Source organism: Vigna unguiculata, chromosome 7 (assembly GCF_004118075.2).
Source record: "Vigna unguiculata cultivar IT97K-499-35 chromosome 7, ASM411807v1, whole genome shotgun sequence".
In the NCBI taxonomy this organism is placed as follows: Eukaryota; Viridiplantae; Streptophyta; class Magnoliopsida; order Fabales; family Fabaceae; genus Vigna; species Vigna unguiculata.
The window spans coordinates 33084748-33110639 of record NC_040285.1 but is presented as its reverse complement, the minus strand read 5'-3'; the positions used below and the strand labels follow the sequence as shown (position 1 = coordinate 33110639).

The following is a 25892-nucleotide window of genomic DNA, read 5'->3' as shown; positions in this document are numbered from 1 at the left end:
CTAATTTGTTAAGAATTAACGTTATATTTATTGACTCGTGTAAAAGACAATATCCTTCTAGTTAAAGAATAGTATTATTTGGGAATAATATTATTGTAATGATGAAATATAACAGGAAAAAAACATTTGGAAAAATTCAATATTGTAATCACATAACTGAGTTATAAATGCCAACGTATAAACACGCGTCTTAACAATTTAATTTATCACTTTATAAAAGACTAGCTTTTTCCCTTCAAAAAAGAACTTGTCGTTATTCTAATTTTGCTGTAAATGTTGAAAATTATTTATTATTTATTTCACGGCCTAGTGAATGTTAAAGTTTATTGATTATCTTTTTCCATGGCCTCGTTAAAAGTAGGATTTTGTTTCAAATGATTTAATTATTGTTGTTCGATCTTGAAAAGGTAAGTATTCTCGTATTATGTCATGGATATTGGAAAACTTGATCAGAGTTTTACGGTCAAATTATTGAGATAATATTTTTACTTTTAGTTTACTTTTTTACAATTTTTGTTATGATTTACATTTATAGGGAGATTTTATATCATAAACAATTACAAACATTTTAGTCCTTTAATTATGTATAATCGTTTAATCATGAATGGTACGAAATGCAGTATACGAAAATGGGGGAATCTTGCAATATTAAAAAGATGAAAGTTCTAGCTGCAATTTGAAAAAGTACCCTCGGCGACGATAACGCGTATATAAGCACGTATTTGGACAAAGATTAGCCCAAAATCTAGCGTATGTAGCTGTCAGTATAGAGTACACGCGACCCAGCAAGTAGCACGTAAATAATTACCATGTAACATTTTTGCTGTAGATGAGAGTTTTTGAAAATAATAATAGTTTTTTTGATATTTTTCGGAGGCAAGCAATTAGAGTGGGTCCCAGAGAGGGAAAATTTCTTCTTGTGTTTTCTTATTCTTTTTGGTATTTTTTTTCTTCTTCGTTCTTTCTTCTTCTCCTCGGCTTCACACAGTTCTCTCATTGCTTATTTTTCTTCCATTCAACAATTCTTCCATTCTTCATATCTCTCCTTTCTCTTGCTTTCCCTCTTCTCTTTCCTAAAAAAAGATTGCGACTTTGCCTATGTGGTTCGGTTTCTTTGACTCGTTCACACCAAATTCTTTGCTTATCTCTCAAAACAGTGCATTTTGTGTGGGTTTAGGAGCTGGGATTCATTTGGGGGTCACATCCTTGTATTCGTTTTTGGGTTTGCTTTGACGGTAAGGTGTGCATTTCTTCATATTTTTAATTTATTATTTTTGTTTTAAAAATCAAATTTCGTACACTTATTTTAAGGCTTGATGGGAGTTGAAAATGGCAGTTTTCTTGATGAATCTTGGTCTAACACGGAAGATTTGATTGGAAACAGAAGATTTGATTGAGTGTTTTTTCTGATTCTGGTGGATCAGTCGTATGTGCATTTCCTTTTGTCTAGTAATGTTATTTCTAGATTGAGCTTTGATTCATTTGTTCATTACTGTTCGCATTGCTTGCCATTTTAAAAGTTCCAATTTAAGATTTTGGGTTCTCAACTCTTTGTCAATGCATTGTTTGCAAATAAATCTGCAATTGTAGTTCTTCGTTGATTTCTGTGGGACTAATGAATCTGAGCCATCTCAGTTGTTTCTACTAAATCTTTTGATCTTGTATGGAATGGGCTATTGTTTATAAATTAATATCGCAAACATATCACCTTAATTGCTATTTTTTTGGTGCACTGTCATACTATATATATTTTATTTTTTCGCTCTCCCGATGGAAACCATGCTTTCTTTCCCTTAAGCTTTGTTTGATTCAACTTACTGCAAAACTGTTCTGTATTTCCTTTGTTTATTGCATCAATCCATACAACAAAAAAAAGGCCGATTTCTTACCTTAGGTGCACTTCTTAAAATGTTTGATAAATTTCCTGTTGTCCATCAATTTCAACATGTTCATATTTTACGAGGGGGCTTTCCACCTCTTTCTCTCTGAAAATCTTTTCCATAAAACCAATTGATTAAGCCCAAACAATGCTTTCTGTGATCCTTTTATACTCTATGATAACAGTTAGGTTCTTTAAACAATTGTTTTTTATTCTAGGATTATACAAGAACGAATATCTGTTTGATATTGAGTGCTATTGAGAATTTAGCTTTTATTTGTTTAGGTAGATATGCCTTTTCCTCTTTCTTTTCCATCTTTAAATTACAAATTACATGTTACAGTTTTAATTTATGTACACGTTTTAATTTGTATATGTTGTGTTTCTATTATTTTTGTGAAAAGGGACAGTGAACTGAAATTGAATTTTATGCATACAGCTTTTCTATGGAGAATTTATTTTATTCTAGTTGGGCTTTATATAGGAGTAGGATTATGAATTAGTTCAACAAAGAGAAAAAAAAACGTCAAATCTCATTCAGTACTTATACTTTTTGTTGTACCAGAATTAGTGTTGGATCGGATGTGTATTATGTGCCATTATTGTGGTGCGGGCTTGTCAGAATCAAATTTTGACAATAAAAAAGAGGGTAATGAGAGTAGTCTAAAGTGCAATGCCAAAGTTTCCATTAGGCCTTGCAAATCCTGTGGAGAGAAGCTAGAGCGAGCAAATGCGAAGTGGCGTAGTAATAGTCCATACGTGACACCATATGTCAGTCCAACTACGTCATTGCAAAGTACTGATAGCTGTGTCTCCACCTGCAGTAAATTACCATCCCTATATTTTCATCTATAATGCTGATGATGTTTTTCTTTTATTGCAAGATGGTTTTATATAACCAATTTTTGCTTGAATATCTGATATTTCAGGTGACTTTTCAGTTGATGTGAACTCATGTGACAGGTACGTAGCTACGTCCAAACAGTTGTGAATAAAATGTTTAACTTAGCTGTGCTCAAGTACTTGCTTTGTTTCTTGTGCTAGGAATAGTCAAGAAGAAAGTACAGTTGAACGTGGTGTGGAAGATCTCGGTTATCGGGTGAATGGTTCACAAAAAGTGATGGAAAGCCATTCCGAAGAAAGCAATAACAACAATGAGGGTTACACAGTGAGAGATGTGGAAATTGCACAAGGGCATAACTTTCAAGAAGAAAAAGCTTATCATTCTGAAGACCCTATTGAATCCTCTGTCGAGGAAACTGAATATTCTCTTCCTGATGATCTGGAAGTCCAAACTTGGGAACCTCCTGAGCCAGAGAACCCACAGGATGACATGGACAATAGTGTGACCTGTAATGACGATGATGAAGACCACAGCATGGGGATTGCAAACTTGGGTGAGCCAATTTCTATCAATAGTTCTGAGGATGAATTAAGTGGGATCTACAGGTTCAAAGAGGAAAAACTAAGAGCAATGGAAGAAATGATGAATGGGAAATTCAAGGCACTTGTTGGTCAGCTGCTTAAATCTGTAGGGGTTTCCTCTTCGGATGAAGGTGATAAGAGTTGGGTGGACATAGTTACGTCTTTATCATGGGAAGCTGCTTCTTTTCTGAAGCCTGATGCAGTAGGAGGTAGTACAATGAATCCTGATGGATATGTTAAAGTGAAGTGCATTGCTGCTGGTTCTCGTGGCCAAAGGTAAATGTAGTTTGTTCATTAAGAATTTGCTTTCTGACATTTCTATTTATTGTTTTTACTTCAGAGAATTTATGTTAGAAGTGTTTATGTGGCTGTTTGAGAGAGTTTATGAAAATAGCTTATGACTTACCCAGAAGATGGTTTTGGCTGATCTTAATAAGCTCTTAAGACCAACCTCCAAATTCGACCTGGGCCAAAAATATGAAATGAACACTGTTTTTTTTCTTAAAATTGAATAAATTTTTTTTATTCATTTCTTCACCCAAATTAATATAAATAATAATTCCTGCATGAATCAAAAATGTATATTTGTTGCTAATATTTTTTTTTCACTGAAAATATATTTGAATTAAAACACATTTATATTTTTATCTGTGGTCAGTGATTTCTTTTACATGTTGTAAGTTTATGTTTCCTTCTAAAATGGTATGCAGTGGTGAATTTTTTATATAGTATACTATTTTATATACATTTATTTATTTATACCCATGATGGTGATTTTAAAATTTATGTTATGATATATATTTATAAAATTTAATTTAATTTCACTTAATCTATATCTTAATCGAGTTTTTTTATTATTAAATATTTGATATTTAAAATTCTTGATACGTGTCTCTTAATTTTTTTAACTTATGAAATGTTTTTAAAATTTAAAAATTGGTAAATTTATATTTATCTTTTGATTCCCACATATAGTGCAATGCAAAAGAAGGAAATAGGAGAAAAACACGATAAGTGAGAAATACAGAAAAGAAGACGTGAAAAAGAGAACTTAATGATGAACGTGAAAGAGGGTCACATGACTGTTTTTAGTTTGGATCGTAGATTTAGGCCTAATGGTTACTATTAAACCCTTTCATCTCTTGTAATGAACTAGTATATAAAAATTAACTTGCCATTTTGATTCATAATAGCAAATTCTAAAGAAATATTTTGTGCTGCAGTCAACTAATAAGAGGTTTGGTCTTCAAAAAACATGCTGCTCACAAGCATATGCCAACTAAGTATAAAAATCCTAGATTATTACTGATTAGCGGCGTGCTTGGTCATTCTATTGATGGGCTGTCCTCATTTGACTCCATGGACCAGGTAATCTTAAATTAGATTACATTCTGTTATTCACTTCCATTCACTAGCTGATTATTTCTTTGCTTACAGGAGAAGGATGATCTGAAATCTAAAATGGATCGTATTGAAATGTGCCATCCAAATGTTATATTAGTGGAGAAAACTGTCTCTCGTGATATACAAGAGTCAATTTTGGCAAAGGGAATGACACTTGTGCTTGATATGAAGCTTCACCGTCTGGAAAGAGTTGCGCGTTGCACTGGTTCACCAATTTTATCATGTGATAATTTGAACGGTCAAAAGCTAAGACACTGTGATTTTATTTATTTTGAGAAGTTTGTGGAGGAACATGACGGGGTTGGTGAAGGAGGAAAGAAGCCCGTCAAGACTTTGATGTTCATTGACGGCTGTCCTACACGTTTGGGCTGCACGGTATGCCATTATCTGTTACTTGGAATCTCTGTTTTCTTATTTATTCCAGTTCTTAATCTTCCAAACTAAACTCCTTTTCTTTGGTGACGTTGCAAGTTTTTTTTGTGTTTACTTAAGTGCATTTATTTGAAAGTAACATGCTTGTATAGTTGAACATTTTGTCTCTTTAGCATACCATGATAATGAAGCCTCAATTTGGATGGATACCATACTACCCTTACAGCTGTATATGGCAATATATTGAACAATGAAGTAGCACTTTTTACGTAATTGATACTGATTTTTCACTTTGAAAGTATGAGATACAAACGTGACGTAGAACCATTGATGTATTTTGGCCTAAAGGGTCAAGTCTCACAATGAGTATTTCTACTTATATTCCTGGCCAATGCTGAACATCATAACAAACCTTTCACACCTACGACTAGTTAGATTTAAAATAAAACCACTCCGGTACCTTCACATAATAAATTTGATTGCTTCGATAGATTAGTAAAATGCCTGAAGAGTATTGGCTGAGTGACTTTGGATGCAGGAAATTTCGAAAAATGTCTGTTTCATTATTATCAACATATTAGTAAGTTAAAAGCTGGTTATAATCTTTTATTTCTAAGATGCTCCTACAGGGTATTTATTGTCTAATCCGTGCTTAATTTAGGTGTATCTCAACTATTATTAACCTCTATTCTACCATCATCTGTCATTATGAACTTGAAGTTATAGTTTGTGGCCTTTCTTCCCGTCTAGAGTTTTGGATGTTGTTAACTGCTGCTTTGCCTGCAATTGCAGATTTTACTGAAAGGAACTCACAGTGATGAACTGAAAAGGATTAAATGTGTCTTGCGCTGTGCAGTTGTCATGGCATATCATTTAATTCTCGAAACTTCGTTTCTTGTTGATCAGAAAGCTATGTTCTCTACCATTCCATCTTTGCGTGTCACAGATATCTTGCCAACCAATAAAGATTCCTGTGATTCAACTTCGACAAATTCAAGCATTCCATCTCTTGAGTATTCTGGTGAAAATGGAGTAGTTAGTACTGATATTGTTATATCAAATGGACTTCAAGAAAAAAACACAAATGGAAACAACTTAGGATCAGAGGAGTTTTCTCCATTCTCTTGTGAACCATATAATCCAGCTGTCTTTTCTGGGTTCTCAGCTATTTCATCTTCTCTTAAGAAAGTTATGGGGGATAGTTTTCCCTTTGCTTCTTCTGCTCCTTATCAATCTTTATCAGCTTACTTTGGCTTCAATGGAAGGAAGCCTGATGGTCAGGTTGATGAGTCAATTTCTGTTTTAAACTCTCCAGAGGCTGATGGAATTACCATGATCGAAGGAAAAAATCATTCTAATGAAGTGAAGTCACTTAATGATGGGCAATCCCTGTCTTCACCCGTGTACTTAGATTCCAGTGGGAATATAAGTAAAGATGGCCATAATGATAGAAAAGAACTCCAAAGCAAAGATGATATCAATTCAGTATTGGATTCTCAGAGTATTTTGGTCTTGATGTCTAGCCGGAATGCCTTAAGAGGGACCGTATGCAAGCAAAGTCATTTTTCCCATATTATGTTCTACAACAATTTTGATATTCCACTTGGAAAGTTTCTTGAGGACAACTTGCTCAATCAGGTTTTCGTTGCTTTTTCTCTCCTCTACTTTATTTAGTTGACTATTGGTAATCATATGATACAGAGCGTGATTCTGAATCATTTGATAAAGGTATAGTTGCATTACAGCTAGCTAAATAGTATGTTGGGACTGAAGTTTCAAAATGCAATATCATTCTTGTGTGTATTTTCTCTGTAAAACAAGGTTGGACTAGGTTTTTGTTCTAATGGATTGTTGTTGTTTTATATACAGACAAGACTTTGTGATGCCTGTCAAGAATTGCCAGATGCTCACTTTTATTATTATGCTCATCACAATAAACAGCTTACAATACAAGTTAAACGGTTGCCCCTGGAAAAACGTTTGCCTGGGGAGGCAGAAGGGAAAATTTGGATGTGGAGCCGTTGTCGAAAATGCAATTCTGGTTCTACAAAGAGAGTGTTGATATCTACCACTGCCCGTAGTCTATCATTTGGAAAATTTTTGGAACTTGGCCTTTCTCGCTATTCTTCTAGCAGAAAATTGAGTTGTGGCCATTCTCTTGATAGGGATTTTCTCTATTTCTTCGGGTAAAATTATCTATATATTCCTTTTCATAGTAGGCTTTGTACTTGTCTTGTTTATCTTTAACATTTTCAATATTTGTTTTAGAGAAACACATGTATTGTTTGACATGTCACCTTGACTTCTACGGTCTGATGATTATGAATTAGGTTATTACGTAAAATTTAGTTTATTTCCCTTTGTGCTGATACAAATTTGAAGTGCCACCCAAGTACTTTTAAGATTTAGGAATGTTCTTTACTTAAGGTGCTTATTTTTGTGTTGTGCTTAGTGTAGACTGCATAATTTGTGACTTGATAAACTAAAGGAAGGTTTTACTGACGCTGCGTTTCGTTCTGTCTTTCCTTATCATGCAGATTAGGTCACATGGTTGCTATGTTCAGATATGCTTCTGTCACCACATACACTGTGTCTATGCCTCCTCAGAAACTGGAGTTCAATGGTGCAATTAGACAAGAGTGGCTTTTGAAAGAGACTAAGAATGTATGTTTCCTATTATGCTATTTTCACACACACACACACACACACACACATATATATATATATATATATATTTCGTATGTAGTGGATGAATTATAATATACATAAGTTGAGAATAGTTTTATTCTCAATTCTCATACATTGCCTGCATTTGAATTATCGTTTTTTTTGCTGTTTTAAGGTGTATATGAAAGGCATATCATTATTCAGAGAAGTTGCAAAGTGTTTGAAGACAATTCAATTTGATGGTCTTGGAGGATCAATTAGAGATTTCTCCGAGGTTGAGAAGATGTTAAAGCAAGAGCAAGAAGAGTTTGAGGTTAGCTTTCTGTTTGGAAGTGATTGAGACAGTTCTTTTTACATGGAACCAACTCAAGTCCTAATTTGAATGTGTTTATACGAGTTGCCAACCCCAAATCTCTCTTTTCTAGCTATAACCTGAACTTTGGATTTATATTTGTTTAATTTGATATGCTAGAATGCATTAACAATAGTGATAGTAATACACCAAATGGAAGTTTTAGTCTGTGGTGGAATTAGTACAATAAAAGTCTGAAGTTTGATATTGCTGTTACTATAGCTCTAACCAAAGTTTCATTGCCAATGCAAGATTTAGTTTTTTGTTTGATGTGGAAAGGTTTAATTTGTTGCTAGTGATACATTAGTTTTGGATTTTCATTTCAAGTTTTCCCTCGGATGGAAGTCTTACATATTGTGATTACTATGACGAGTATTAATTTCCTCTGACTTCTTGTGTTCTGATAACAGGAAAATGTCAAGACTGCCATTGCTAAAAAGGGGGATCCAGACCAGGCTTCTTTCAAACTTCTCAATTTGAACCGGTTAATGTGGGATCTTTTGATTCAATCCTATGTGTGGGTTCAACGGTTATACCCACTACGCTCAGCTGATAGTTTAAGACTTGAATCTGATGTCTCTGAGAAAGTTATGCAAGATGGGGATATAGAAATTATGTTTGACACATCTGTTCCAGCACATGAACTATCAATAAAGGAAATTCCAATTGAAGGACCTCTCCTCGAGTGTAATGAACAAGATGATCCATCCAACACAAAGGATGTGAAAGTACCTGTTGTTGATGATTTGATATCAAGGAGATCTTCTGACCAAAAGTTGAAATTGAGTCTGGATGTTTCCACTCGGTTACCAGATCATCTTGAAGTACGCAAGAATTCTCCAGTTTCTACAGATATTCCAGCTAATCATCCAGTTGCAGATTTAAAGCTATTAAATAAAAGTGCTTCCAATTCACCAGTTTCCAACTTGCTGGATTCAAATGATTGGTTCTGGAAGCCATTTACTGACATTCGGCAGATAGGCATAAGGGAATTCCAGAAAAGATTATTGCCAAAATTTGAATCTGTAAGCAGCTCCATTGCTGAATATATACCCACAGCCAATCAATTAATCACCGAGGAAGGTACACGGTTGCATATCCCTCTCAAGACGGACAATCATGTTGTGTCTGACTTCGAGGGTGAACCCTCAAGTATTATTGCATGTGCACTGGCCTTATTGAAAGATACATATGATGTATCAGAAGTTGATGATGAGGACGATAGAAATGAAGTTGGTATAACTTCAAATTCAACAGAAAGTTTGCATAGCTTGACCAATGGTACCTTAACTTCTTTTCAATCATTTTCAAGGAGTTCTTCAGATTCTGAGTCTGTACATTCTGCAGCAAGCAGTTCAGAAGAGTCACGAACCTCTCGTGCTACAGAAAACCATAGCATAGAGATTGCTATGGGTGGTGCGAAATCACTTGGCAGGGAAAAATATTCAGTGATATGTCATTATTTCAAGCAGTTTCGTGAACTTAGAAACTGGTGTTGCCCATCCGAGCTTGATTTTATTGCTTCATTAAGCCGCTGTAGGAATTGGGATGCCAAAGGTGGAAAAAGCAAATCCTATTTTGCAAAAACACTTGATGACAGATTCATCATAAAGGAAATAAAGAGGACAGAACTTGATTCATTTTTGGGGTTTTCTTCTTTGTATTTCAAACACATGAGAGAGTCATTTGAGTCTGGAAGTCAAACTTGTCTGGCAAAAGTCTTGGGGATCTATCAGGTTGGTGAGCTGTTTGCGCATCTTTTTCTTTTCCATTGGCTAACTTTTTCACCAATTTGTTAAATTTCAGTCTCTGTTTACGTTTTTTTTTCACTTTTAGTTCCTAAATGTAACAAAGTATTGTAGTCCCTCAACAGGGATCTTGGTTTTCCTAGTTCTTTTGGTATTAAAACTGAAATAAAAGCAAATAGATAGGGGAACTAAAGCAAAAGAAAATCATATATTTTCCGAAACCAAAAGTATAATTAAAATAGTGTTTCGTTTTCTAGCTTCATGGAATTTTAAGCATTTCAATCTGAATGCAGGTTACTAAAAGACATGTCAAAAGTGGAAAAGAGGTTAAATATGACCTCATGGTGATGGAAAATCTTACCTATAATCGAAATATTACTCGCCAATATGATCTTAAAGGTGCCCTTTTTGCCCGGTACAATTCCGCTGCTGATGGTGATGGAGATGTTCTGTTGGATCAGAACTTTGTGAATGACATGAACTCTTCCCCATTATATGTCAGTCATAAAGCAAAGCGTGTTCTTCAACGCGCTGTTTGGAATGACACATCTTTTCTGAATGTAAGTCTGCATTGGAAGCATTTTGCCTAGAAGCTTAACTTTTCTGATTGAATTGTAGTATTTCTCTGAACTAATTTCTTGGGTTAATACATGGAGTATATGTTAGGATTTCAAGTGAGTTTGGTCCCACATTTAGTAGGAATGAGCAAGATATAAGAAATAAGACCCACATATCCATTGTGTTAAGTTTTAAGATAGAAATACTGTCTTGATTTTCTTATATGAAATGTTCATAATTTATTGGTGTTGAATCTTCTCTGACATTTTCCTTAATGAAAACCCAATAGTATATTTGGTAGCACAATTTATTTGAATATGATCAATATTTTCAAATGATGGGAACTCTTATAATTCCTCCCTAGTTCTCCCTACTAAACACCCCTGCAATCCATCGTGGTATTTGTTCCTAAATTCTTTATAAAAAGCATATATATCATGCCATTACGTTACCCCTGTGTTTATATTATTCTTGAATTCGTTTTTGTTTTGGAGTTCTTTTCCTGATTATCTGACATTGTTCATTTCATTGTTTGCTGAATATGCAGTCAATCAATGTGATGGATTACTCCTTGCTTGTTGGAGTAGATTCTCAGAAGCGCGAGCTAGTCTGCGGGATCATTGATTATCTCAGGCAATATACATGGGACAAGCATCTTGAGACATGGATGAAGTCATCACTTGTTGTGCCAAGAAATGTGTTGCCAACTGTAATCTCTCCAAAAGAATACAAAAAGAGGTTCAGAAAGTTTATGTCTACATATTTTTTTAGTATTCCAGATCACTGGTGTTCTCAGAAATCCTCCAATCCTTGCAAACTTTGTTGCTCGGGGGAAGAAGATGATGATCATGCTTCCCCAGACAAGCCCTAGTACAAGAGTGACAAGTGCTTTCTCTGTCCAAATCTTTGATTTCTCTCCAAAAAATATATACAAATTTGAGAATTTATGCAAGTAGTTAGCACTGTATATAGACAATCAAATATTGATTGTAAGCCTAGCCCTGCTATTCTGCATTTTTTAGCGAATTTCTAGGGATGCTGTCATTTACATGTCCATCCTCTCCCTGTAAGAGAAGAGTAAATTTTTGTAAAGCCTACGGTAACTGTAAAGGTTTATTTAATCAATGAAGAGTACAGTTGCTAATCTTGGTTTTTGCTTCTTTACATGTTACAGTAAAAGCACACTCTTTACATTTTGTTATTACTATTTGTATGAACAGTCCTATTACAGGGAAGAAAAGCTGCAAGTTAGGATTTGACAAGAAATAGAAAATAGAATAAATTGATAGGAAATTGTATGAAATCCTTTTGGCTGATTAAACAATAGTTTTATCTTTTAAACTTTTTCCCCTTATGAAGTTTAATATTTAAGGAAACCACTCTTTGAATTTTTTTTAGTTCTAAGATTCATCTCATCGAGTTAATGAATGACTTTGGATTTGTTGAGTGACATGTGACAAATTTTGAATCTAAGGAAATTAACTAATATTTTGAAAAGGTTTTAAATGAGAAATTTAGAATAAGTTTAAATACAAAAGTAGTGATGGATAATGAATTCCAAAGATACACAGACTCCTAAATGATATGTCAAATTAAAAAGAAAAAAAACTTTGTTCGTTCTTGTAACCTTTCTATAATGTTTATGTGAATAATACTTTCCTTCTTTATGAAGAGTTTTGTTAAAAAGACGTTTTTCGGTCGGATTTTTTCATTTAAGCAGTTTATTATCTGCTCTGGTTTATTTTTTTCGGCTAGGCGTCAGGCTATAATTTGATGTACCTTTTTTTCTTTGGCGAAAATTATATTTTAACTTTATCATCAAAGTTAGTTTAATAATTTGCTCCAAAATATTTAACAATAATATATATATATATATATATATATATATATATATATATATATATATATATATATATATATATATATATATATATATATATATTTCAGCGGAATAAGTTTACTTTGGGGATCTTTTAAATCCCAGGCACGTTCTCATTTCCATTTTATTAGGTTGAAAGGACTAACAATGACAAGTAGTAGGTGCCGAAGTTGGAGGTTTATAGAGAGGAATGAATGAAGAAACTTACAGTGTTCTGGGTTGGTGGGTTTATATAGTGGAGCACCTGCACCTTTATATATGTTATGTTTTTTTCAAGGTTGCATATGCTTACAGTGCCACAGTGCTTTCATTAATCTATAGAAAAAGTGATAAAGAGAAAAACGAAAGACACTGTTTTCATATATAAAGTGGATGTGTCCTATTTCTACTACACTGTGGCATATACTAAGGTTTTGATTGGACATGCATGATCAGTGCACTATCACAAAAATTTCAGGTTATGCATCTCTGTATCTATGCATAGGACAGTAAAAAAAAAAAAGCTTTGACCTCTGGTTTTGGCCTGTGCTAGTGCCATTCATAATCATACACTTCACACTCAACCTCTTATTAGGCACTTCGTAGGTTCAATCCTTAGCTTAACATATCAGAACTCAAGGTACCTCATAATTTATTGCTAATAACTTATCAACTCTTGTCGTCGTGATTTCCACTTTACCTGATATTTTGAACAGAAAAAACTTACGGTAAATCCTTACAAGTACGTTAGGTTAGTGAATTAAAAAGAGTTTAACCACTGTGACAAATTTAGCCTCAATTTCCAATCCTTTACTTGTTTTCATGATTTCATTTAGTTTCAAATCTTCCTTTGTGTCATATTCATGTTCAGCAAGCAATCTCAGTTCTCTTGCAATTGCTTTGTCTTGATGGGCCTTAATTAAATAAATATTCTTTTTTCCTTTATTCCAGGTGTTGCTGATTGTGAATTTCACAAAGCAGGATAGTTACAGGATTATGAAGTTGAAGAAAAAATGCAATGGAATGGAAGAAAATGGCACAAGAAACTACCAACTCACTGGTTCATCCTTTTTAATGAACTGTTGCTTTTCAATAGTTAAACGACAAGAAACTAAATTGGCATGTATTATTTATATCAGATATTGCTGTAATGTGTTTTTTTATGGGATTTATGTGGAGATTTATATGATTTTATTTTTTTTAATTTAAGAATTTATATAATATATTATGTTTAATCTTTAATATTATTAAATTATAATATTTTTATATTTTTATTATTTTATTGAACTTTTTATATATATATTTAGATGAAATAGTTATTTTATTTTTAAAATATAGATTTAAAATTAAAATTTCATCTATAAAATAGATAATTTTAGAAATGAATTTGAATTTACAAATCGATCCAAATATTTTGATATAGATTTTTAAAAAATCTAAACTAGTTTTACAGAAAATATAGATATAGATCTAATATTTAATTTAAATATTTAGATCTAAAATAAATCTTTAAAAATTTAATCCATGTTCATCTCTAGATAAATCTTATATTATTTGGTGTTCCATGATAACTTAAAATTATTACGTTAATAATTAAACATTTTAACTTAAACGTTTTGAAATTCAATTACATATTATTATACACGATAAATTTATTAACTTATATAATGAGTATTTTAAAAGAGATTATAGGAAAGAAATTTTTTATATTGATTGGCATTAAAAAGAAAAATACAATGCATAACAATGAAACTCAAAATTAGAATTCACAAAAATATTTTATTAAGTTTTTTCAATAATTGAACAGAATTTCACACAGTAACAATTTATACCTTGTGTCACATAATTGATCAAACAGCATTATCCCAATCCAAACTATATTCTATAGGCAGTTAGTTATAACCACAATAATGCAAAGGTATAATAAACATTGCCCAAGTTGAAAGCAAATTGGCACCAAAAGTTATTGCTGTAGAAGGAAAAGTATATTCCTACAAGAATTTTCATTCCAAAGGAAGGAACCTACAAAGAAACATGGAATTACTTCCTTTACTTAAGTATTGAAAATATCCTCATCATTTTGGGACAGTCACAAACTTCCTCTCCTTTTCCTCATATCCTAGTGAGCCTCATTCTTTGGAATTCTGAATAGCTTCCTTTTGGAGATGAACAACTCAACCAGCCATAACATGGTTATTCACTGTGATCAAAATGAGGATGATTATGATGAACTCGGTGATTGTGACATGGATGAATCCTTACTTCAGTTTTTTTGCACCTATACTAGCAGGCTAACATGGGTTGATCTTTTCCATGCACCAACACCCCCCCTATCCTCACTATTTAATTAAAGTCTATTAAGGGATGGGTGTTTTTTGTTACAACAAAACTTCACTGAAAAAACTTTTAAAAGAGAAATCAGCGACTCAAATAATAAACAATAACATTTCATTGAAAAACTTATCAGTCTACAATACAAAGAGAACCATGGAAACATATCAATTCAGGTGCTGTGAGATTCAAATGCTTAGTTCCGCACTAGTCACCGTCAACTGCAACTAACTTCTACACCATATATATAAGTATTCACTATCTAAAGATTTAACAAACTCCTCTCACCAAAAGAAAAGAAATTGATCCAAAACCGAACCAGATATTAACCTATATCTCGTCCCTTTAAAAGAAGAAAAACAGAAAGAACTACTTAAATTCAAGTACAATGACAACGTCGTGGAACTGAAACACCAGGTGGCTTTCTTCTCTCTCGAATTATGGTTTCTTTTATCATTGGCAGTTTTTGGTGAACTTTCTTCCATATGTGATTCACTGCACCATCCAAAGACACTGGTCCAATACCACCTGGATGACCATTATCATAGACAAAAACGGGCTGTACCCGAGCCATATTTTGGCGGAACGTAGCTTTCTGCTCTTTTGAAAAGCTTTTAAGATGATTGACTAGCCAGTTTGGTTTCAGGGCATCACTAATTGCCACAAAAACAGAAAATTCCGAATAATCCACTATACCTTCAAAGGGCAGCTCAATGTTGTCACTGACAATGACAGGTATACAAAGACTTTGTATTGCATCAAAAAGTCGGCATGAAGTCGGTGTATCTCCAGCTGGATGCAGACAAAATTCTGATGTTCTCATCCCTTTTATTGATTGATCTCGCCCAGTTGCATTAGGGAAACCTTCTTCCATTATGACCCCAGGCTCATTAATCATTAGATCCCATAACTTCTCTCTAATCATACCACCCTGAAAATTGAAACAATTGTCAATGACTGAGATAAACATGGAACAGGTATGGTTTTGGGTTTTCACAATTCGAAGGACCAGAATGACCATATGTATGTTGGATGAGTATAATGAATTGTTGGCTTCTATTTACAATTAAATAAGGCGTGGAATCAAATTTTCAATGCTTTGTTGAGCCGGGATGAATTAGCTTAAGTTTTGTATTTGATCATGAGAAAAAATCCTCCAAGGATGTTAAATATTTATCACCAACATTATGCTATAGGCAACCTATGACGATGAAGTGTTACAAACTAGCCCCCTAGTGGTCAAATGAAGACATGAAGAATAAAATTTGTTTACACAACTAGATATATTAGTTAAGTAAATTATATAGGTCAAATCAATCCTTAACCTTAATACCTCTTAATACAGCGGCAAAAATCTAAAGTACAATTATGTTTGCAGTGCCAAAAGGTAGGCTTGATGCATGAGGTAGGAAATATTGGACCTATTTTGTGAACGGTTCTCTAAGGGTAAATCATACATTCAGAACAAGGAAAACAATGCTATACTTCCCACTAACCGATTGTTCAGTAAATAAAAAAATGCCATTTAATAGTCATGAATTATATTTGCCCAGATGACTCATTGATTAAAACTTCTAGTGAATGTAGGGAGCTAACCGATGAAAGGGAAAAACCATAATGCTCGTATTGCAATTATAAGAAGCATTATATTAAAATCTTTGAAGTGATTATCTATATCTATCTAGCAACATATCCCACTTTTTGTGAAAAAGGCAGGAAGAGAGCAACATCACAGTCACAGATATTATCAACTTGACTTGCAAGTTGCATAAGTGGCCAAATAATTGAATACTGCCTTCTATCTTGGTATAGGTACACTAAGATGATTGATTCTTATCCCAGAGAACGTCCAAAACATGGAGGAGTGTCTTATACTCAGAGACAGAAAGGAGGACATTTTGCCTCAAAAAATTTCTGAGCAACAACATTACTCTAAAGAATAGAGGCGGCCAACACAATTTTCTTTTCTGATAAAAATTGTAGAAACGCAGTCACAGATGGCAGATCTGCTCAAGTTTGTAACTTTCTTCAACCTCACCAAAGAGCAGCAGCTGAGGCATTTTTCATACAATCTTAAGTCAAAAAAAGATAAACCACTTCATTGATAAATTTATCCAAGAAAATATGTATCTGATGTGAAAATCCCACCAAGAACAAGTCCAATTAGACAAAAGGAACAACATTCACTAAATCACAGGTCACAAGGTTTAAAAATAAAATCCACAACCCCGATTGCGATCCCAACATCAAGCTACTAGAATTGTTGCTGCATCAGCCATATTTGTTCGCAATTTCCCACAATACCACTGATGGTAAAACAGCAAGCACAACATAAAACTCATGAAATGTACCAAAGTTAACATGGATAGTCCAATACTTACCCGGTGCCTATGTTTAGCTCCTTTGAAATACAAAAGCTGATGACGCTCTTTGTTTTGTGACAAATCCAACCTCGGAAGCAAATGCGTGTAAGGCACAATCACATCTTTAATCACAGAAACTTGAGTATGAGGAAGCACGCCACTCTCACTACAATTAGAACCTCTGGAGTCAAGCTTATACCAACCACCAAAATCCACAACGAGCAAAATAGCAGGGGCAATCTCATCTTTGACATGCCACATGGCCACCGGGTCTGCCAAACAACGCTTCAGTTTTAATACCCTGAGAATCCAAAGACTAGAAATTCATAAGGCGAAACACCCTCACATTCAACGAAAATTAAAAAACGGTTTCCAAAACGCACCGGTTAGCACAAACACGTGATCTCGTCCGCCGGAACGGTTCCAGGCCTCGGTGCTTTTAACGGCGTCCATGACCTCCCTCTGGCGGTTGTAATCCTCGTTCCCGGTCTTCTTCCTGAACGCGCCCTTGTTCGCTCCGAGCTGCATCTCCGCGCTGAGCGTGGCGAAGAACGGAACGAAAACGACGTCGGCGAGACGCGGGTCGAGGACGCGTTTGGCGAAGGAAGTGACTCGCTGTTGAGGAGGGGTGATAAGGTCGCCCATGATCCAGTACTCCGCGCTGTACTGTTTGATGAGAGGGTTGTCCGGGTAAGGCGGGTATTTGGCAATAGGATGGAGGGAGAGGGGATGCTGGTGATCTTCATCGGAGGAGAGCCGAGAGTCGGAGAATGAGGTCCAGTAACGGTGGAGAAGGTCGTAGTTGAGGGATCGGGGGAGGTCGGCGACGTAGACGTTGATGGTGGAAGAAGCGTGAGGGGAGGGAAAGGAGTGGATGGTTGTGGCGGTGGGGAAGAAGAGGAAGATGAAGAGGGAGAAAAGGGAGAGGAGGGTGAAGAGGAGAAAGAGATTGGGAACGGTTAAGGAGGTGCTGCTCTTGTTACTCTTCGCCGCCATAGCCATCGCTTTCTCACTGTTCTCTCCCTCAGGCTCCCCTGAAAGTACAGAAAGGTGACACACGGGAGAAGAAAACAAGAAGATGCTGGATATTTTGGTTAAAAAAAAAAAAAACTTATTACTTCATGTAACGTATATTTTAGAATAAATAATATATACTTATATTATCTTTTATTTTTTTGTATTTTTCTTTTGTATCAGTTTTATCTCTCCTCTCTCCATTTTATATGTTCTTTTTCTTTATTTCTTTTCCATTAGAATTAATATAGAAGTAAAGTGTCATGTATTATTTAATTATTAAATTTTATTATATATTAATACTTTAATAATTAAATATTTAAATTATCTGAATTTTATTTATAAGTATTATAATGTCAATTTATTAAAGAATTTACTTAACTTTTTTTGTTAAAAATTAAATTATTGTTTCTAAAATAAGAACTTAAAATTTTAAAAAATGGAACTAATTTATTGAAATAAAGCATTCAAAAATAAAATAAAATTTAAATCAAACTAATACAAACTTTAAACATTGTAAGTTTCCTAAAACATATTTTTTTTCAGATATAAGTTTAAAGAAGTTTCAACTAATGAAAAACATGAGAAGGATAAAATGTGCCAGATAAATTAAAGACTTGACAGATACAAAAAATAATAGGATTGTAAATGAAGAAGAAACTTAAATTGGGAGAGTAAAGTAAAGTTTTTGGAATTGAAAATGGATACATCTTTAGAAACTTATTCAAACTATATGCTTCCCAGATACTGTAAGATCCTTATGTGGGAAAATAAAGAAACACAAGAGAAGTCTAGAACTATAATTACAGTCTCCCGATGGAATAAAAGTAACTAACAATAAAATCAAAATGTAAATCTTGAGCTAATGGACATTGGTAGTTGTTGCCATCAATATTGCATCACTATATTTCTTTTCTCTTCCACTTGATGACTTATTCCCTTCTGAAGCTGTAATATAACAAAAGCATTATCATTATGACAGTACTAGTGAGTCAATTTGATAAATGAAACAAAATGAAACCTCAATTGAAAGTTTTTACTTACCACTATGCAAAGGGAAGGAATTTATATTGATGAGTACCATAACATAAAGTCGATCTATCAAACAATAGAGAAAGCGTGCCTCCATTTTCTACTTAAGAAAAGGGCACAGCAAACTCCCAAAACACTCGTGCCAAATCCAGTTCCCATTCCAATAAAGAACCATGACCAAAATTCAGATTTAACCTCATCTTTTTTTTGCTTTACATCAACTTGGAAGCATGTATTTGTAAGTGGGGATCCACAAAGACCAGCATTACCTATATAGCTAAGTGCACCGAACCCTTGGAGTTGTGTTCCAGATGGTATTTTGCCTGTGAAATTGTTGAATGACAGGTTTAAGTAACTCAAAAAGGTCAGATTTGATAGAGTTTGGGGAATTTCACCCCAAAATTGGTTTGCTGAAAAATCAAGGGACTCCAACTTGTTCATGTTTCCAATCTCGTTTGGAATTTTTCCGGTTAATTTATTGTGGGACAAGTTCAAGGAACATAATCCAGTGAGGCTAAACATTTGGGGAGGTAACGTTCCAGACAAATTGTTACTTGACATATCAATTAAGGTCATAAAGTGCAGATTTTTTCCATATTCTAATGCTTGACCCTTTATAACCAGCTCAAGATTGTCTTCAAAGGTGTAGTGGCGACCATCAGGCAAGGGAAAGAAAAAAGAAAGCTTGTGGTCTGAAGTTTTGCTGAAAACTAAGGTTGTGATATTGTGAACGCAGTTGGGTACGTGTCCTGAGATTGTGTTACTTGCAATATCTAAAAACAATGAGGGAAGACATCTGACATATATGTGGTGGGATATTTCCTGTAAAATGATTGGATCTTAATTGGAGAACTTTTGCAGCATCTGGTATCCAATTTGGTATATTTCCTGAAAAGTTGTTTTCACGAACATTGAAGATTAACAAAGAGTGACAATTTTTCAGCGAGAAAGGAATCTCTCCATAGAGCTTATTTTCATGTAGATGGAATGAAGTGAGATTAGACAATAGTCCCATTGACGGGGGTATCTTGCCTGTTAAATTATTGCTTCCCAAATTAACATGAACAAGTGATTCCCAATTTTCCCAACAGTTTGTAAGTCCTCCCGACAGAAGATTATGTGATATGTCCAAGTACACCAGATTACTTTTCCCATTCACATCTCATCATCACACAAGAGAGAAGACAAGTTTCCTGATAATGAGTTGTTTGACAACCGTACAACGACCACGTTGGATGATAATCGAGGCAACCGACCCTTCAGATCATTTGACGACAAAGATATGAAAGTAGAGTTCAACAACACGTTTGACAAGTTCCCATCTATCGAATTCTGTTCTAAATTCACTTCTTTCATTCTTGACAGAAAATTCCAAAAAGTTGCGTTAGCCTCAAATGATGATTCATAAATACTTAAAGATTCAAGAGACTTTTGTGTGTATAACCACTCAGGAAATTTAGTTCCTGAAAAGGCAAGATTTAATCGCTTAAGTTGAAAGGGAGGAACCCAGAGGGGGTCGAAATCAAAGATTAATGGTGGTGATATGAATAAGCCCAACTCCTTCAATTTTGACAGTCTGGCAAAAGTTTTGTCAGACACCACTCCTGCCAATCTATTTGAGTTGACCGCCAAGAAAACTAAGGATGATAGATTTCCCAAGCTAGTGGGAATAGGTCCAGAAAACATGTTTTTTCTAAGATTAAGATGTTTCAGATGTTCAAATTCTCCTAACCAATGTGGAATTGGTCCATTGAAGTTATTGTCTTGCAAGTTCAAGACTTCCAAGTGTTGAAGATTTAACAACGCCTTAGGTAGTTGTCCTTGTAAAGAATTTGACCCGAGGTTAATAAAAGAGATACCACTACTTAAATTGAATAGCCATTTTGGTAACATTGAATGAAAATAATTTCCGGGAAGAGAAAGAACTTTGAGTGCAGTAAAATTGGCATATTGAATAGACGGACTCAAGTCTTTAAGATGACAATTACGCATGTGGAGCTCTAAAAGTGATGGAAGCTTGGTCACTGATTGAAGCCATTTGGTTTCCTTGCGAAGATCAATTCATCGAGGTTCAGATATTCCAAGGAAGAAAAATGAGAAAGCCATTGAAGACTAGTTTTGGCATCAGAGTTAAATGATAAATCAAGATAACGAAGAACTGAAGAGTTTACACATCGATGGGAAGGAGTAGCAGTAGATAGATTATGGGAATTTTGAGTATACACATGAGAACCAAATTGGACAATTGAGAAGTCGTTATTACTCAAATTCAAGTGATACAGAAATTCAAACTCCACGACAAACAAGGAAAGGTAAATGGAACCTGTGAGGCAGTGTGATTTATCCATCTTATCAGTGTAAGTTGGAAAAGTTGTAGAACAAGGGAGACTGAGTTGAGTGACTCTACTCTTAAAATTGTCACACATGACTCCTTTCCATTCACAACAATCTTGTTGAGAGGACCATGAAAACAGCACACCTGCTGGATCTTTGATTCCTTGCTGGAACTTTAAGAGAGCATCCTTGTCTTTCTGGTTGCAACGGATATTGGAGATGCACGTGCCAGTGTTGAAGATGGTTGTGCATAACAACAAGGCAAAGATGATTGCGTACCGAGAAGGAAATGTATTCATAGTTAAAAGAGAAATGAAGAATTAATAAGGATGGATGGTCTGAACTTGATTAACATTCAGAGTTTGTCTTTATAGAATAAAATGAAGGAAGAGCATCCATGAATAAAGAGTTGAAGTTCACATGGTAAAGACATGACCTTTTTCAACAAAAGCAGTAATGAATCTATTTCCTGTAAGGCAAAGATATGACCTTTCTCAACAAAAGCATTAATGAAGTCAACCGGCAAGTCTTGCTTGGGAGTACAATGGCTCTACTCCAATCTTCCTGTGTTCACAACTGATCAATAAATATTATGTATCATTTATTTATTCACTTTCTTTCTTCATTTATTTTTCTATTATCATAATTATAATATATTTAAATTATTTTATTTATTTTATTTATTATAATCACTTTTCAAATTTTCTATTTCCGATTAATTTATAAATATTAAATTAAATCTATTTTTTAAATTTATATTCACATGACTTTATAAAAAAAATATAATTTTTCAATAAAATAATTTATTATGAATAAATATACAAATTTATAAATCTAAAAAAAAAACTGTTAGAAATTTGTTCATAAAAAAAAATAGATTCCAACGAGAATTTAGTCTTAACATACTGTACTTGAACAGGTTCTAATTTGTGGAAAAACAATTTCTTTATAGTCTAGTCAAGTTAATAAAGTTCAAGAATGGTCTATACTAGTTAAAAAATCGCATTATGCCTTTGGGGCATATGATATGTTCAAAAGGGGAGATAAGCACTATGATGAATAGCCATTAGCATCAATCTATAAGTTATCATTATTATTTTAACTTGAGTCACGTATTCTTGTATGATATTTTAAGATATTTATCAATATTTATCAATAAAATATCTAATTTATAAAATCATAGTACACTATAAAAAAAATTTGAATAATAAAAAATTTTAATGACAAAAAATAATTAGTTACTATAATGACCAACTTATAAACTAAAAATTATTGGTAACTAAAATAGTTCCAAAAAATTATAATTGATCTCTAGTAATTAAAATAGTTTTTATTATGAATTAGTTTTTAAATTGGTCACTAACATAAGTTATCAAGGTTTTAACTATCAAAATAATTGGTTCTTAAATTGATCAATAACATTAACTATCAACGTTTTGACTACCAGAATAATTAATCTTTAGATTGGTTTATAATTGAAAAATTGGTCTCTAACATATTTCTAATTACTAAAATTGATCATTATTTAAAAGTTTTCTTGTAGTGATACTTATGATGACAATAATTTATAATTTTATATTGACAACTTTAATACATATACTTTTATTTTGGATTCAGACAATAACAATCACATATTTATTATGTTTTTAAGCATTATTATATATTTTTTTATATTCATATATCACGTATCGTATCCTATTATTTTCAAAATAAACGTATTGCCATATTGCATACATGTCGTGTCCGATACTCGTATCGTATTCGTGCATCATAGGCATCACCACACAAAATGCAGTAAATAGTACTAGAAAAAAAGCATATAAAGAAATCTTTGAAGCTAATTTCTAATGCTGCAGTCTAATGCAACCTGCATTCAGGAATAGTCAAACTATCCAAGAACAGCCCAGCCAAAGGATACATCATGTGCTAGTAAAAGAAGGTAAACTTGACAGCCACAACTTTTAAAGTCTGCAGTTCCATTACCAGCATTCTTAACTAGAGCGTCCAGAAAACTAGTGCCACTAAACAGGTAGAGGTGATGAGTAATAACAAAACTCAGACCTCGTCCTCGTGAAGAAGCATATTTGGAATGCCCTTGTTGACAGGAAAGCGTCGTCCAGTCTCAGGGCAAACAAGAGCCCCTTCCTCAAGGTGGATTTCCAAGAGAGCATGGTGAAACCTGTTCAGAAATTCATCAGAGTCCAGCATGGAAGAGTCGGCCTCCTCAGGTAGTTCAGTGTATCCCATGGCCCGTGATGCATCAATCAAAGCCTTCCAATCAACCTTCTCAAACATCTTTTTCAGAAACTCCCCATTCATTTCCACAGTCTTTTCCACCACTTTCTCAACTTCAATGCGCAATGGGAATCCATTCACCACACCCTTTATGTTCGATGACAGCATGTTATGTGTTAGCAGTCTCATCTTTGCTTACAAGTCAGAATATCAGCAGCAGCACTTGAAACTAAGCCCTTTTCAAAAAACAAATAAACACAATCAAACATCATCCCCATTAATTCCACTGAATCAAATTTGTGTCAGGTTTCAGTTGCTTCTTGACGGGGTTAGAAGTTTGAACAAATCAAATTTATAAGCAATATAAAAATAAATGCAATTAAAAAGAAGGCAAGAATTTTTTACCAAAGTACAAATATCAACTACCAGTGCTAAATTACTAATTTCTTTAAAATAAATCCTTATGAAAATCTATAGTAAACAATTTATGCGAGTATCATTTAAGTGGCCATTGTTATCATCACATATTAGCAATCAATCAGTCATAACAACCTTATGATAGACATAGCATCATGAATTTCTTTCACGTAGCCAGTAACAACTCGCAACTTAAACATCTGAGAGGGTAGCTAGAATTAAATTTACTCAAGAAATATCTAAAGATTACCCAGAGAAACTGGGCGACTTACTACATTGAACAGCACCGCTTTCAAAGTAACTTGTACGACAAGGTTTATTATTGTTTCACATCAATCCAATTCCTTGCTTATGCTTGTTCTGTCTTTTATTTCCGTTGCACTTCAAAAGAACCAACCTAATACATCCTGTACCATCCTGGTTGCTCGGTCCGACCGAATCCGAAGAAAGAATGATAACATGTTCGAAGACTGATCCAATACTGAAGTTTGTTTCAGAAAATGAATAAAGAGTCCATGGACTGACCAAATACATGTGGTATCTATTTTGAGTTGATTGGAGAGTTTTGAAGATACAACAAAGTTATGTTGCCCACGAATTGGGTGCAAGACTTTTAGGAGGTTTTGATTTCATTCACAGATTCCATAATCTAGGAGATACTATAGTAAAAGTATAATATTTGAATCGGACTATTCATCGATTGTTCTTTTGTTTATAATCTCCAAACAATAAACTATAACACCTCCATAGCATATTCCAGTCCAATTCTAGCTAAATCTTCCTTTCGGTCTACAGATACATTAAAATCCCAACACATGTCTGTAACAATAGCTCCATAATCCATGGCCTTTCAAAATCCACTTTGATAGAATGCACAATCTGATCAAACTTCTCAGTCCAAGCAACGATTAAGGAGGTATATAACCAGACTCGATGCAGACTGTCATCAAACAGAATTGATGGAGTTCAATTTACAAAATACGCAATTGGTTCAGCACACACTCACCTTTCACGATTTAATTTACAAGACCGCCTTGTACGCGGTAAAATTAGAGAATAGCACAAGTATCAAAGCTAACATGGGACACACTCACCTATCACTATTTTCAAGTTTCAACATCTTTAACCCATTAATTTCGATAGACAAAAAGGAAAGCCACTAATTTAGGTATTTGTATGCCTTCTTTCTGTTGATTAATTTGTACACGAAACATTGAACTATGATACCGGAACCCTACATGAGTAAGAGATTCATGCGAAACGAGAAAGAGAAAGAGAGATACCTGACGGCTACGCTATGGCGAAGGACGTTGTGAGGAAAGTTTGGGTTTGGGTTTGCGATGGCGTTGCGAACTGCAGTCACAATACTGCTGTGTGCGGCGAGGTGGCCTGGGTAGATGGGTGAGGAGGTAATCTAGGTTCTTTAAACAATTATGGACATAGAAATTCTTATTTTTATATAAATACACTTATTATATTATATTGTACCTTCTGCCATTAGTTATATCTTCAAGATTTTTTATTTTTAATTTTAAAAAATTATTTTATGATTTACAATTTGAGATAGTTTGCACTTTTAGAAATAACTAGTTTTAATCGCTTGTATACAAATTTATGTATTTATTAAAAGAGAATTAGAGACAGAAGAAAAAAGAATAAATAATTTTAAATTTATAATTAAGTTTTGAATAAAATTAATTTTTAAAATAATTTATAAATTTAAAAGATTAATATATTTATAAAAATATAAATAATAAACTATGTAAAATTATAAAAGATAAAATATATGTAAAAATAAAGTAAAATCTTTAAAAGTATAAAAGTATATAAAAATATGTAGAGTATAAAAAAATAATGTACAAAGAGATTAATGTAATATATATTATTAGAATCATGGATAAAC

The 25892-nt window shown here is 33.7% G+C and overlaps 3 protein-coding genes across 6 annotated transcripts; 1 reads left to right on the top strand and 2 right to left on the bottom strand.

Moving 5' to 3' along the window:
- The first annotated feature begins 954 nt into the window (after positions 1–954).
- On the top strand, positions 955–11551 carry LOC114189700 (putative 1-phosphatidylinositol-3-phosphate 5-kinase FAB1D). Of its 4 annotated transcripts, none has more exons than XM_028078348.1 (13): positions 955–1240; positions 2445–2702; positions 2809–2842; positions 2924–3580; positions 4528–4672; positions 4742–5083; positions 5873–6718; positions 6950–7266; positions 7618–7744; positions 7923–8060; positions 8510–9835; positions 10141–10407; positions 10953–11551. In XM_028078348.1, the coding sequence occupies exons 2-13, from the start codon at positions 2462–2464 to the stop codon at positions 11274–11276; spliced, it is 4764 nt and encodes a 1587-aa protein (XP_027934149.1). In that variant the 5' UTR covers positions 955–1240; positions 2445–2461; the 3' UTR covers positions 11277–11551. The 4 variants fall into 4 exon arrangements, with proteins under 4 accessions (XP_027934149.1, XP_027934151.1, XP_027934150.1 ...); XM_028078350.1 differs by having other exon boundaries at positions 957–1235; positions 2445–2675; XM_028078349.1 differs by having other exon boundaries at positions 957–1235; positions 2930–3580.
- A 3138-nt stretch (positions 11552–14689) lies between these two features.
- LOC114191858 (probable arabinosyltransferase ARAD2) lies at positions 14690–18056 on the bottom strand. Its single transcript, XM_028081297.1, has 3 exons — positions 17341–18056; positions 16976–17229; positions 14690–15525 (listed from the first exon to the last, which is right to left on the bottom strand). Exons 1-3 carry the CDS (start codon positions 17957–17959, stop codon positions 14974–14976), a joined length of 1425 nt encoding a protein of 474 aa, XP_027937098.1. The 5' UTR covers positions 17960–18056; the 3' UTR covers positions 14690–14973.
- Positions 18057–23120: 5064 nt separating this feature from the next.
- LOC114190000 (multifunctional methyltransferase subunit TRM112 homolog A-like) lies at positions 23121–25437 on the bottom strand. The gene is made up of 2 exons (XM_028078736.1): positions 25273–25437; positions 23121–23808 (listed from the first exon to the last, which is right to left on the bottom strand). Exon 2 carries the CDS (start codon positions 23759–23761, stop codon positions 23393–23395), a length of 369 nt encoding a protein of 122 aa, XP_027934537.1. The 5' UTR covers positions 23762–23808; positions 25273–25437; the 3' UTR covers positions 23121–23392.
- Between the last annotated feature and the right edge of the window lie 455 nt (positions 25438–25892).